This window comes from Aspergillus brasiliensis, assembly GCF_001889945.1.
Source record: "Aspergillus brasiliensis CBS 101740 unplaced genomic scaffold ASPBRscaffold_16, whole genome shotgun sequence".
Taxonomy (NCBI): Eukaryota; Fungi; Ascomycota; class Eurotiomycetes; order Eurotiales; family Aspergillaceae; genus Aspergillus; species Aspergillus brasiliensis.
In genome coordinates, this window is record NW_027137457.1 from 400373 (window position 1) to 414082 (window position 13710).

Here is a 13710-nt window from a genome sequence, read left to right on the forward strand (position 1 = left end):
TTCCAAGAATTGCTTACTACTGCCCATCCTGGGACGTGTTCTCTTCGCAGTTGACTAGTAATTCTCCGGATGTGAATGGCAACGCTGTCGGGCGTCGGGTTTTCGGGGATCCGCCCAAGGAATGCTCTGGATCCGCACCCGGCCGCTCTTGCGTCCCATCAATCGCCGACTAGACTACCATATAAAAACGAACTACTGTTGGCATCTTCAAAGCTTCCCAATTCCGCCTAGTCATAGCACATTCAACTAGCTGAGAACACACACTGCAAGTAACTACTACATCATCCACCATGCTTACCTTGACTGTCCCTGAAAACTACGGGTATGTGCTTAATCTACAATCCCTGCAAACAATGCCATTCATTCTTTCCCAAGCCTGATGCTAAATTAATTGCCCTGCAGCTCCGTCATTGCCGTCGCCCTGGGCGCTATCCCCCTCCTAGGCTTCGTCCATGGCGCCGTCACGTCTCGTCTCCGCAAGGACGCTGACTGCCCCTACCCTCACTGCTATGCGACCGTAGAGCAGTGCAAGACCAACGTAAGCCAACCTCACGCGAACTGACAAGATTCCTCAAGCTCACAGACATTCCAAATCGTGCAGCCCAAGGCCGAGCAGTTCAACTGCGCTCAGCGCGCTCATGCCAACTTCCTGGAGAACTCCAGCCAAACTATGCTCTTCATCCTGATTGCTGGACTGAAGTACCCCCAGCTGGCGACTGGCCTTGGAAGCATCTGGGTCCTTGGTCGCTCACTATTCCTCTACGGATACGTGTACTCCGGCAAGCCGCGGGGTCGCGGTCGGCTGTACGGCAGCTTCTACTTGCTTGCACAGGGAGCTCTTTGGGGCTTGACGTCTTTCGGCGTTGCGAGGGAGTTGATTTCCTACTTCTAATTGTGGACAGATCGACGGAGGTGATTGGCGACATTGGATATACCAGCTATATGTAATAACCTCTACTACTGTATATTACTCCCCAGTCATTTACTATGGGGTCCGCTAGGCTCTGCAAATGACATTTGGCTTTTTGGTTGACGTGGTATATTCGCCCCGTATGCAAGGGAGAATACGAGCTCCTAGACCTCGGGCGGCAGATTCAATAGAAAGAAACTCCGCCTTTGCAAGCTGTGGCTGAACCCCACAAGTCCAAGTCGGAAGGCGGAGCAATCCACCCCCGATGTGGCTGGTGCGTGGAGGGGCTCGCGATGAATTTACTGAGCTTTTGTTTCTTGTCGACATTGAACGTTGTCGTTGGTTTCCCCTCATATATACGGATCAATCGCTGCTACATATCTCAGTAGCCCTGTGCATCTCTGGATCTACCAATCAGGGGCCACCAGTCAGAATTCTCGACTACACGCCTTATACGTTCCTCTTTGCCATCCCCGCATTCACCCCTCCACCGACATCATGTCCTCCAAGTCGCAATTGACCTACGCTGCCCGTGCCAGCAGGCACCCCAATGCTCTTGCCAAGAGGCTGTTCGAAATTGCTGAGGCCAAGAAGACCAACGTGACCGTCTCGGCCGACGTGACCACTACTAAGGAGCTTCTAGATCTTGCTGACCGTAGGCCGACCCGCTACTCTGCCTGAATATATCCTGCATGCAAATTTTATTAACGGTGATACCGGACTGCAGGTCTCGGTCCCTACATCGCCGTGATCAAAACCCACATCGATATCCTCTCTGACTTCAGCAACGAGACCATTGAGGGTCTCAAGGCTCTTGCGCAGAAGCATAACTTCCTCATCTTCGAGGACCGCAAATTCATTGACATCGGCAACACCGTCCAGAAGCAATACCACGGCGGTACCCTTCGCATCTCGGAATGGGCCCACATCATCAACTGCAGCATCCTGCCTGGCGAGGGTATCGTCGAGGCTCTCGCTCAGACGGCGTCTGCGCCGGACTTCGCCTACGGTCCCGAACGCGGTCTGTTGATCTTGGCGGAGATGACCTCCAAGGGCTCCTTGGCTACCGGCCAGTACACTACTTCCTCGGTTGATTATGCCCGGAAATACAAGAACTTCGTCATGGGATTTGTCTCGACACGCTCTTTGGGTGAGGTGCAGTCGGAAGTCAGCTCCCCCTCGGATGAGGAGGACTTTGTAGTCTTCACGACTGGCGTCAACATTTCGTCCAAGGGAGATAAGCTTGGTCAGCAGTACCAGACGCCCGGATCGGCTATCGGCCGGGGTGCTGACTTCATTATCGCGGGTCGCGGTATCTACGCCGCGCCGGACCCGGTGCAGGCAGCCCAACAGTACCAGAAGGAGGGATGGGAGGCGTACTTGGCCCGTGTTGGTGGAAATTAAATAAGGATGCTACAAAAGAGATGAACGAACTTGTGATTGTTATGGGATGATATAGAAATGCAACATGCCGCAACGGATACGGATCAATGGTCGAGCACGGGTAGTCAGACTGCGGCATCGGATGTCAAAACGGTATTGATCCTGCCGGCTACCATGGTGTGGTACGAGGATTAATGCAGTACGACGATTTGATGCAGATAAGCAGGTTCCGAAGTAGTAACTCTTGCGTAGAGCAAATGGCGACGGGTGGCTGATAAGAGCGGTGATAAGCTTAAATGTCGTCGCAGATAAGCAATGCTGACTCGGATGCTGCAATCACATCGCGTCCGCTCAGTGTGATGAAAGTATGGGAGTTCCGAAAGTATACTATGGCGAGATTGAAAGAACTTGACTCTCTGGCAATGTTTCTACCCTGACCGTCGACCAAAAGTTGCTTCTCGTACAATAGTCTGTTTCTCCAACCCGAGGCATCGCACAGCGCCATGGGGGCTTTGGACGCCATGTCCGTCGCGTGATAAGGCAGACCGGTTGATCCATGCAGCTCCTATCCTTCCATCGCTCCATTGCCATCCTTGTCCTATCGCCAGCCGTGAAACTTTACTAGTTTAGTTGGATGCTCGAGCTTGCTCTCGGCTACTCCATCCAATGGATAAGACCCCGATGCCGGTCCTCATTGGTCTTCAGCTGGTGTCGCCCCAACCTTCCGCGCGATCTCCTCCCTGCTTCCCCTCATCATCATTACTAACTGATACAACCATGAGCCATCTCAGTGCTTCCCCTCATCACTGTCCAAGACGCTCTAAGTGGACCTTCGGCTAGGAAACGTGGACCATTGGCTCCATCGATAAGCTCGTCCGTTACCCCAGATTGATACCAGATAACATTGACACAGCGGCTTATCACCGAGGTTTGCGTGTGAAACCCCATGCGGCAAATCAGATAGTAACTCGCTTTGTTATGCTTCCGAAGGGGTCGGATGACGAGCTTTCGGAATGGGCTGGCATTCCTTTAAATGGGACAGCTGTCGCCTGGTCGTGAAATGCTCCGATAACTACTAACAACTTTTCCCCCTCTCCTTTCCGCACCCCCAACATCCAACATGGCGGATGAGAAGTCTGAAAAGTCCCCCCCACCGATGACGGTGGATGAGGAGACTGGTACTACCAAGGTCATTGATCCGACAATTGCAAAGCACGCGACGGATGCAGACGAGGCACTGGCGGTTTTCGAAGACCTCCATGGTGAAGTCATCACACTCGATGAGGAGACAAATAAGAGGATACTTCGCACAATTGACTGGCACATCATGCCAATCATGTGCCTTGTCTATGGAATGAATTTCCTAGACAGTTAGTGTATCCTGCGGTAGCCTCCTAAAATTCTTACTAACGATTGACAGAGACAACCCTGTCCTATGCTAGTATTATGGGTATCAAGACAGATCTGAACCTCGTCGGCGACGATTATCAATGGCTCGGTAGTCTGTTTTATTTCGGTTAGTATATCTTCACATCAGCAACATAACATGTGGTATGCTGAGCTAACTCAATGAAGGCTACCTGGCATGGGAATACCCAACCAACCGACTCCTTCAGAGACTCCCACTGGGAAAGTACTCTGCGGCTTGCATCATAATCTGGGGAGCGATTCTATGCTGTTTCGCTGCAGTCAGTAACTTCTCGGGCGCCATTGCCATCCGGTAAGTAGACATACACGCTTTTGCGAGTCACATTGAGTTCACGTACTGATTACCCTCTAGATTCTTCCTGGGCGTTTTTGAAGCGTCTGTCACCCCCGGTTTCGCTTTGTTGACCTCTCAGGTGAGTGTCGCTACCATCTTCTCCAACCTTTTACAAGATATCTTACACGTGGTAGTGGTATACCAAAGCAGAGCAAGGCAGTCGAGTCAACATCTGGTTCAGCTTCAACGGATGGGGCCAAATCTTCGGCGGCCTGGTTGCGTATGGCATCGCCGTGGGGACCGATCGCCATGGCTCTGCCATTGAGCCTTGGAAGATTATTTTCCTCGTAACTGGCCTTTTGACTGTATGCCTGGGCCTGGTTTTCCTCTGGGTCGTCCCAGACAATCAGCTCAATGCTAGATGGCTCAAGAAGGAAGACCGTGTGCTTGCCCTTGCGCGTGTGCGTGTCAACCAGCAAGGAATCGGAAACAAGCATTTCAAAATTCACCAAGTCAAGGAAGCTCTTGTGGATCCTATGACATGGGCCTTTTTCTTCTATGCCCTTATCGCTGATATCCCCAACGGCGGCATTACGAACTTCTTCAGCCAGCTGGTTCGTTTGCCCTTACCATGTTCCGCCTACCATCTACTGACCAGTCTGACTATCATAGATCACTAGCTTCGGGTACACCGAAGAACAAAGTCTGATCTACGGTGTTCCCGCCGGTGCCATCGAAGTCATCTCCCTGCTCGGAAGCGGCTTTCTCGGACAATACACCAACCAACAGCTCCTCTGCAGCACGGGCGGTCTCATAGCCTCCATTATCGGCATGGTCCTCGTCGTTGCCCTCCCTCTCTCGAATAATGTTGGTCGCTTAATAGGTTACTATATGACACTGTCAAGCGCTACTCCATTCGTGGCGCTGCTCGCCATGATTTCGTCTAACGTAGCTGGCTACACGAAGAAGACGACTGTTGCGGCGATCTACTTGATTGGATACTGTGCAGGAAACATCATTGGTATGACTTTATTCCATTCTTCTTTCATGGGGCTTTACAACTGACTGAGATATGACTCAGGCCCCCAAGTTTTCCGTCCCAAAGACGCCCCACGTTATGTTCCTGCCGAGATTACCATCATTGTCTGTTGGGGCGTCTGCTTGTTCATCCTCGCGTTCATCTGGTGGTGGTACCGTGTACAGAATGAGAAGAAGGCCCGTATCCGTGCAAGCCCGGAGTACGTACGGATGGAGAACCAAGAGTAAGTCAATGTGTTTCCGATCTGGTCGCATTATCTCAACTAACCGTGTTATAGATGGATGGATCTTACCGATTGGGAGAATCATGAACTTGTATATGTTCTGTAAAGGAAAGCTAAATTCCTCTTTACTATCTGGGCCTGGTGCCCAATAATGCTTATGACAATGACAACGATGATCTTTTAGTATCATCTATCTTCTACGTTTCGAGTGCATAGTAGCTATCATGATTTGACATTGAACAATAAGCCATATAGCCCAGTGGTCAATATGCCCGGTCAATCTCCGCCTCTCCCTTTCCATCAACGTACTAGAGAATACCACCCGTTTTCAACAAATTACTATCACAGCCATTGATCTGTATCAATCAAAAAGACAATCTCCATAGCTGAACTGGCCTGTGAAGCGAAATTGCGGGGATGCGGCACGGTGGGTCGGTGTCACCCAAACTCCAAGGCCCACCGGCACCACCACCACCGAACGCTAACTATCTACGTTGGAGTAATTAGGATGCCATAACTTCGTCACTCATCTAGCTTGATGTCAAATTATATTTTGGCTGAAATGAGAGGAGGTGGCATCATTACTACCTACTAGATAGTCACTACTACCTATATCGGCGATATTTCTAGAGCCGATGCGGGGAAAACAACGTCACCTACTTTGCATAGTCCAGTTCTAAAAACCATTTAGTGGAAGTACCGTGCATGAGTCAGGCGACCTCCAATCATCGTCCTTCTTATCGGTCTATGGCGGTGCTGCTTTTGGTAGTAGTACTTTGTCTGTGGGTGTAGTGCCAACTGAATCAGTAGGCGGAATATTGACGCTGTGCGCTCAAGTACTAACTAGTAGCTAGAAGCTCGAGCTGGGGCCTTACTGGAATGTGATGGGGATTTGGCTGGGTATAGGTAACTTCACTTCCATCCAGCAAATAGTATTTTGACTATTAGTTGAAGTCGTGATAGTCGGGAGATGCCCAATGAGTCACTCAACAACTGGCTATAGTAGACAGTAATAACCATCTATAGTGACCCTCAAATCCGGCCAAAGATTCAAAAGCAACAAGGGACGTCATTTGATTATGTCTCTTTCCCCACTCTAAGCTATAAGGGGAGTGTATACTATTCGTTTGCTGGAGTAGCGGGGTCATAGTTGGTCCCTGACGTAAGTTGTTAGAGGGTTGTAGTCAGTTATAGACAGTATATCATAGTAAATAAAAGTTGCCAAAGGTTATAGAAGCTTATTGATCGTCATAAAAGAGATATAAACGCGTATATAGTCACTTATAACCTAATGAATGCTGGACGCGAGCAATCATGGCTGCGGACACGGCCATAATATTCGTCTAATTGGCTGTTGTTCAACTCTTGAGACATTAATCTTCATCATCGTTCTCACAGGACATAAGCCATAGGAATTACTACTACTAAGTCGTAGGAAGTAGAGCGAGTTGGCATTGTTTTGGATTGCCCAGTTGGGACAGTTCGGGGTAGTCGGTAGTCCTTCCTAATTCATCCCGCAGTGAAATTCTAAGTCAACTCCTAAGTTCTACGCCTTGCTTTGCAGTCTATCAGTCTCTGGGGACCCCAATCGCTCCACCTTCAAGCTTATGCTGTTGAAAGCTATTTCTTCTCTCTTAGTTAACGGATGACAACTTGCTGTTTGTTCATTTATGTAATAGATCTCACCCGACTTTGAGTGCAGTACGTGGGACATATCGGGAATCTTTGGAAGGCCTGATGGTCGATACTAATAAGCTGCCTTATAGCTATGGCTCTACGTGTTTGCAGCAGCCAGATATGTCAAGGCGCTGCCTCCTCTTCGCTCCCAGCTCTTCGACAGGAGCTGGCTGGACACCATCCGGTAAGACTTAAGCTATCGCTACTTAAATACGCCCATTCTCATTGCTATGTAGTCTTAACGCCATGCATCATTACATATCCCAGGTCTTCGAACATCACATACACCCGGATATCGGCACGGATGATACAAACATGAGAATTGCTGATGTTGGTACCGGCACAGCGTGAGTCCATTGATAAACGAAGCAACACGTCAGATGCAACGTACTCGGCAACAAATACACTTCTAGTATCTGGCTCACAGACCTAGCTCATAAGCTACCAGAATTTGTTCGCTTGGATGGTTTCGATGTTTCATTTGATGCTGCCCCTCTTCGCGAATGGCTTCCACCAAACATGACCCTGCAGTACTGGGACATCAAAAAGGAGGTTCCTGAACACCTAGTTGGTGCATATGACCTGGTCAATATACGGTTCTTTGCTGTTGTCCTCCTAGCTTCTGAGATCAAACATGTTCTGAATAATCTGTCTCGGCTGCTCAGTGCGTGCCCCCTTTTCTATCCCTACTCAGCAAATGACCAGTCGACCATTGTCAAACCTAGTGCAATAGAACCAGGTGGCTTCCTTCAATGGACAGATGCTGAATTTTCTTCACTACGAACGGTAAAACTTTTGACCTGATCTAAACGACGAGCCGTTGGAGCGGGTGAAAAGGTTCCTTCGAGGAAATGACGAAAGGTTCTATCTACACTTCGTGGGTACCCGATCTAGGGACTCATTTCAAGAAGCATCGCTTGTCGACGTCGAGGTCGATCGCAGGGACGCCCAGCCTATACCGAACAAGCGATCTATGAGGATCTATTCCTGGCCCTCGATAGTTCCATCAGGAGTAAGAAAATCGACGAGAAGACGGTTCAGGAAAGGAGGGCAACGATCCGAGACGCAGCCAAGGCTTCCCGAGAGGGCTCTTACCTTGCGTATACCTATTATAGAGTTATTGGACGAAAGGCCGTAGGCAGTGTATAGTTTTCTGTAGAACTTGCTATCTGATCATAGAGTCTCCTGCTTTTGGCTCGTACTTATTGTACGTGGTCACCATCATCTCTCAGTTACTAGCAGCCACACCTGTTGCTTCACAGAGTCGCCCGCTTACCTGGCTACTCCCATCCACTCGCTGTTATAAAGCACAAGGTCTTGGATAGTCATGACTCTAATTCATTTAAAGTAACGCCCATTTTCTGCTCATCAACATGTACAAGCTGGATTGGTCTCTCCAGCGTTTACAGCATGAAATATCCCTTCCACTATCATCATCCTGCGACCGGGCCAATCGATTTCTTACTACCTACTCAATCCCCATAGAAATGAATTGCGCGAACCATCAATCAATCCCAATCAACACATGTCCCTCACATCCTTCTCTCGAGCCTATAAGCCTCCTAAAGCTATCCAGTCTGGCGGTTTGCGTACCGAGCGATGGATGACCATACTCCATCACAGCAGCTTGACCGATGCGTGCCTCGTTGCAAAGTTATGCGGGAAGATCAATCAGTCAGTCAAGTTACTTTCAACCCTTAAATATATCACCAGATAGTACTTACACACCCCCTTCCCGTGTCCGATGTCCCAGGCCCGTCCCTGCCACCCAACCAGGGCCTGGTTCACTGCAGTGGTGAACCCTGTAGAGGTCAGCCATGTATGCAACCGAGGAGTTATGAGTAGAAAACTAACTGTGTAGTGGATGTTGAGTCCGGTGTCCCAGGCCCAACCCAGCCGCCCAACCGAGGCCTGGTTCACTGCAGTGGTGAACCTATGGAGCGTCAGCCGCATGTAGGATCAAAGTGTCATGAGTTAGAAGACTTACTCTGCTGTTAAAGTTAGTCAGTACATCCCAAGCCCATCCCATCCACCCAACCAGGGCTTGGTTTGTCGTAGAGTAACACTGTACAGTCAGTCGGTCCTGCATCCATGCTCCAAAATTGCAAATACAGCACCAGATCATCTTCACAATTCCCCACCCCCTTCCCGTGTCCGATGTCCCAGGCCCGTCCCAACCACCCAACCAGGGCCTGGTTCACCACTGCAGTGAACCCTCTTGAAAGTTAGTCACTCATACAATTAGGGGGCCATAAATCGAGAGACTTACTGCGCTGTCAAGGTTAGTGTGTATCCCAAGCCCGTCCCATCCACCCAACCAGGGCCTGGTTTGTTGTCGAGTTACCCAAAAGGCACAGTCGGTCAGCTTTGTGGTCAAACCCCAATGATATCTCGTTCTCTATACCAAGCTCCCACACCCTCCCCCCGTGTCCGATGTCCCAGGCCCGTCCCTGCCACCCACCAGGGCCTGGTTCACCACTGCAGTGAACCCTATAGCAAGTTAGCTGTACTCTCTATCAGGCAGCCGTAGCTGGGAAAGACCCACTGTATGTTGGAGGTTGAATCCGGTAACCCAAGCCCATCCCTACCACCCAACCAAGGCTTGGTCATTGCAGAGGCGAGAAGGCAAAGGCAGTCAGCTCTGTTCATAGCCAGCGAGTCTAACTCCAAAGCACTTACGTGACCCCAAATTCCTCACTTTCGCGTATCCGATGTCCCAGGCCCGTCCCAACCGCCCAACCGAGGCCTGGTCCACTGCAGTGAACCTTGCAACCAGTCAGACACTGCAATCAGAAGATGTAGAAGAGAAGACTCACTGTGTGATGGATGTTGAATCCGATGACCCAACCGGATCTTAGCAGCCAACCAAACCGGGGCTTGGTTCGCTGGGTGCTGCAGAGAGTCAGTCACACCATCCGTGAGCCATGAATAGGAAGACTTACTCCTAGTGCTGGGCCATCTGTCTACGGGTGCGACCCAACCTGTTCCTAGCAGCCAACCCGAGCTCGATCTGCTGGAGGCTGTAGAGAGTCAGCCGCGCTACTATCCTTGAGCCATGAACGACAAGACTTACTCCTACCACCGAGTCACTGACGTGACCCAGCCCGTCCCGACCAACAAACCAAGTCTTGGTCCGCTCAAGGCTGTAAAGAGTCAGCCACACTACTATCTGTGAGCCACAAATGGGAAGACTTACCTCTAGTGCCGGGTCACTGGAACTACTACTACGAGAGTCTACGAGCCAAGCCCATCCCTGCCACCCAACCAGGGCCTGGTTCGTTGTTGAAGTCTGTAGTAGAGACGGAGTCAGCTATATAACCAAGTAAGTCGGAGTCAAGTGTAGGACTACTGGTACTTGCCATGTTGTAAATGTTTAAATAAAGTAATGGTGACAGATGACCTTCCAGGCCCGACCCATCCACCCAACCAACGTTAAGCCAGATTCTTTGGGAAGTCCGTCATGCCCAGAGGTGATACTTGGGATGGGACTACATTTGGGTCGGACGTTGACAGCTAAAAGTGTATCGGATAGCCCAGGCCCGTCCCTGCCACCCAACCAGGGCCTGGCTTGTTGCTGAACCCTGTAGAAAATTAGACGTGCACGCCAAAGAAGAGCTGGAGTCAGAACTCACACTTAGCCCCTGTGTTAATCCTGAGTAAGTATATATGGACTTCCAGGCCCAACCCAACCACCCAACCATGAGGCCAGACTCGTTTGAGTCCTGTAAAGGTCAGCTACACATGAAAAGGAAGATCCGAGTAGGAGTATACTTACTTTGTCGAGGAAGTCGAGTAGCAGGAAAGTGTGTGTAGGCCAGATGTGTCGGTAATCTATAGAAGGTCAGCCAAGCATACAAATGAGGCTTTGGGCATACCGTTCGGAGTGTCGAATATCGCAGTGTCGTTCATATGGTCTTCCAGGCCCATCCCATCCACCCAACCATGAGGCCAGACCCATGTATGAGTCCTGTGCGGAGTCAGCTAAGTCACGTAGCTGACTCGAGGAGTGGTTACAGTGTTGTGTTGTTGAGTGTGCGTCGATGACCCAGGCCCGACCCAACCACCCGACCATGGCCAGAAATGTTGTCGCGCCTGTGGACAGTCAGTATGGGTGAAATCGATAGTCAAATCAAAGAATACTTACTGTTTTTGTTAGATCTTAGGTGTATATATATATAATATGGGTCTTCCAGGCCCGTCCCAACCACCCAACCATGAGGCCAGACCCGTTGGAGTCCTGCGCAGAGTCAGTAAACAGGCAATCAATTTAGAGAATAAGTACCTACTGTGTTGTATTGTCGAGTATGTGTGTTGTCGTCCCTGGCCCAACCCATCCACCCGACCATGGGGCCAGAAATGTTGTCGCGCCTGTAGAGGTTAATAAAATTCAAAGTCAACGCCAGCAGTACTCACTGCTGTGTTAGACGAGAACAAATGAAAATATGGGTCTTCCAGGCCCATCCCAACCACCCAACCATGAGGCCAGACCCGTGAGAGTCCTGTACAAAGTCAGTAAATAGTATGTGGTCAAGTCGGAGAGTACTTACTGTGTTGTATTTGTCGAGTGAGTGTGTTGCCGATGACCCTGGCCCAACCCAACCACCCAACCTTGGGGCCAGAAGTGTTGTCGCGCCTGTAGAGGTCAGTAATATACCAAGTCAAATGAGGCAATACTCACTGTGCTGTGTTAGATGAGTATGTATATATATATATAAAATATGGGTCTTCCAGGCCCATCCCAACCACCCAACCATGAGGCCAGACCCGTTGTGAGTCCTATATAAAGTTAGTAAACTGATAGTCAAGCCAGAGATTACTTACTGTGTCGTATGTCGGTGTTGTTGTCCCAGGCCCGTCCCATCCACCCAACCTAGGCCAGTCGGAGTTGGAAGTCCTATACACGTCAGCCAATCTCACCAGCTAGTCAGGAAGAGTACTTACTGTGGGCTAGTGTGTCTAGTGGCGGGTTGTTGTCCCAGGCCCGTCCCATCCACCCAACCGAGGCCAGTCGCGTATGGGAGTTCTGTACAAGTCAGCCATTTTTCAGCAGATAGATCAGGAATACTCACTGTCGTCTACTGTGTCTAGTCGTGTGTCGAGATGTCCCAGGCCCGTCCCGTCCACCCAACCAAGGCCCGTCGAGTCTGGGTGTGCTATCGAAAGTCAGCTATTCATCAGCAGCTCATTCAAGAGTACTTACTGTCGGTTGCTGTGTCTAGGTGGGTGTCCCAGGCCCTTCCCAACCACCCAACCAAGGCCAGTGGTGTCAGGGTAGCCTATACAAGGTCAGCCACGCTCGCAAGCAAAAGGTAGGATATGTAGGGGACAGATGAGTGTGTAGATGGCAGTAGATTGGTGGGATTACTTACTAGAAGATCTGGAAAGTTAGAAGGTAAGTAAAAGCAGACTATGTGGCAGATAGATGTCAGTAGATGGCAAATAGATGGTAGATAGATGATTGAAAGATGTCAAGAGATGGAATATAGATGGAAAGTAGATGGGAAGTAGATGGAAACAGATGACAGGAGATGACAGGAGATGGCAGATAGATGGCAGAGAGATGTCAAGAGATGGAAGAGAAGATGAGAAGGAAGATGGGAAGAAATGCAAAAGAAGATGTGGAGGGAAGAAACTACCAGTCTCCCTGGGGAAAGGCGGAAGGGTTTTATACCAGTGAATAGGGCCTCTACGACATCGTGAATGAACCAGCCTGGTGTGACTCACTGAGCCTGAAGGCGTCACAGTGGTGAGTTGATCGAAGCAAATCCATGGAAACTGAGCAGCTCGAGACGTAAAGGTAGTATCGTTAGCATCAGGATCATGCAAGAGGAGGAAATCAGTACTAACAATAGGTCCTCTGCCTCTGCAAATCCATGGGAGATGCTTGTAGGTGAGTCAAGACTGGAAGTCAACAGCCAGATGGTGGATAATTTCCAAGTGTCGTCGACGGTGCAAGCTTGGTTCTCTAGGTTGTGTGTGAGTGTTGATGGGGAGAAGCTGGAGTGAATTCGACGAAGAGTCACAGTGTACTTGGGGAGTAACACCTTCCGTATCAGGCAATGAGACGCGACTACTGTATTTCACCAGCAGAACAGCTCCATACGGAAAGAAAGAAATACTTCCAGTCACAAGGGTAAATGAAGGAAAGAGTCCCTGCCTCATTGACTATGTTATATTACGAGGATTCACGTTCTGTAGGGAAGTGTTTACTATCCAGGTATCATCGCTATAGTTCTTGTTGGATCGATTCCATGGTACTACATCCGAGAGCCAAACTATTCACCAGCTCTAAGAATAGATTTGTCTTGAATTACCCGTGGTGAAGATTTGCTACATTCCCCCAGTACAAGTCGGGTGTCACTACACAGCGAATTGATTCTTTGAGGAGTGTCGTTATCCACATCAGGGAGGCTGGCGAGTCCTCGACAAGCTCGCACTTCGGCTGATTCAAGACAACACTAGACAGAAATCAATAACGGAGCCTGTGATACTACTAAGTACCTGATTCGAATCTACTTATTTAGTTTCAGCGTATTGTGCAGCAAACGCATAGTAGATCAGGAGAGCTTCGAGGTATTATTTCGGCCGTATCAAAACGAACCTCGAACCAACGGAGGTGTTTTCCGGATGCCATCACCATTTGTTAAGGAAATTCTCAACTATGATGTTGTGACAGGAGCTAAAGAAGTTGAATAGGATGCAACACGTCTTTTTGTTTGTATAGTCTATAGGTGGGACAGCCTTTCTAAGCTTACGAGGATCACGACATTCATTTA

The 13710-nt window shown here is 49.6% G+C and overlaps 5 protein-coding genes across 5 annotated transcripts; 4 read left to right on the forward strand and 1 right to left on the reverse strand.

The window, feature by feature from the left end:
- Positions 1-290: 290 nt before the first annotated feature.
- ASPBRDRAFT_34276 (MAPEG family protein) lies at positions 291-892 on the forward strand (the record flags this gene model as incomplete). The annotated part of the gene is made up of 3 exons (XM_067623211.1): positions 291-322; positions 403-538; positions 584-892. 3 exons carry the CDS (start codon positions 291-293, stop codon positions 890-892), a joined length of 477 nt encoding a protein of 158 aa, XP_067474677.1.
- A 516-nt stretch (positions 893-1408) lies between these two features.
- On the forward strand, positions 1409-2314 carry pyrG (orotidine-5'-phosphate decarboxylase pyrG; the record flags this gene model as incomplete). The annotated part of the gene is made up of 2 exons (XM_067618742.1): positions 1409-1565; positions 1638-2314. The coding sequence occupies 2 exons, from the start codon at positions 1409-1411 to the stop codon at positions 2312-2314; spliced, it is 834 nt and encodes a 277-aa protein (XP_067474678.1).
- Positions 2315-3413: 1099 nt separating this feature from the next.
- ASPBRDRAFT_135881 (allantoate permease family MFS transporter) lies at positions 3414-5363 on the forward strand (the record flags this gene model as incomplete). The annotated part of the gene is made up of 8 exons (XM_067618736.1): positions 3414-3663; positions 3714-3809; positions 3869-4013; positions 4074-4134; positions 4190-4609; positions 4668-5016; positions 5077-5257; positions 5312-5363. The coding sequence occupies 8 exons, from the start codon at positions 3414-3416 to the stop codon at positions 5361-5363; spliced, it is 1554 nt and encodes a 517-aa protein (XP_067474679.1).
- Positions 5364-7025: 1662 nt separating this feature from the next.
- ASPBRDRAFT_34279 (uncharacterized protein) lies at positions 7026-8083 on the forward strand (the record flags this gene model as incomplete). The annotated part of the gene is made up of 4 exons (XM_067623212.1): positions 7026-7118; positions 7202-7281; positions 7315-7720; positions 7877-8083. The coding sequence occupies 4 exons, from the start codon at positions 7026-7028 to the stop codon at positions 8081-8083; spliced, it is 786 nt and encodes a 261-aa protein (XP_067474680.1).
- Positions 8084-8718: 635 nt separating this feature from the next.
- Positions 8719-13707, reverse strand: ASPBRDRAFT_661388 (uncharacterized protein; the record flags this gene model as incomplete). Its single annotated transcript, XM_067628671.1, has 27 exons — positions 8719-8736; positions 8789-8867; positions 8922-8925; positions 8946-9151; positions 9204-9258; positions 9614-9688; positions 9751-9826; positions 10008-10070; positions 10131-10244; positions 10567-10656; positions 10710-10765; positions 10790-11026; positions 11079-11092; positions 11143-11171; positions 11221-11302; positions 11348-11433; positions 11482-11567; positions 11613-11616; positions 11756-11828; positions 11876-11957; positions 12004-12087; positions 12135-12210; positions 12304-12311; positions 12659-12717; positions 12782-13007; positions 13536-13593; positions 13690-13707. The coding sequence occupies 27 exons, from the start codon at positions 13705-13707 to the stop codon at positions 8719-8721; spliced, it is 2058 nt and encodes a 685-aa protein (XP_067474681.1).
- Positions 13708-13710: the final 3 nt, after the last annotated feature.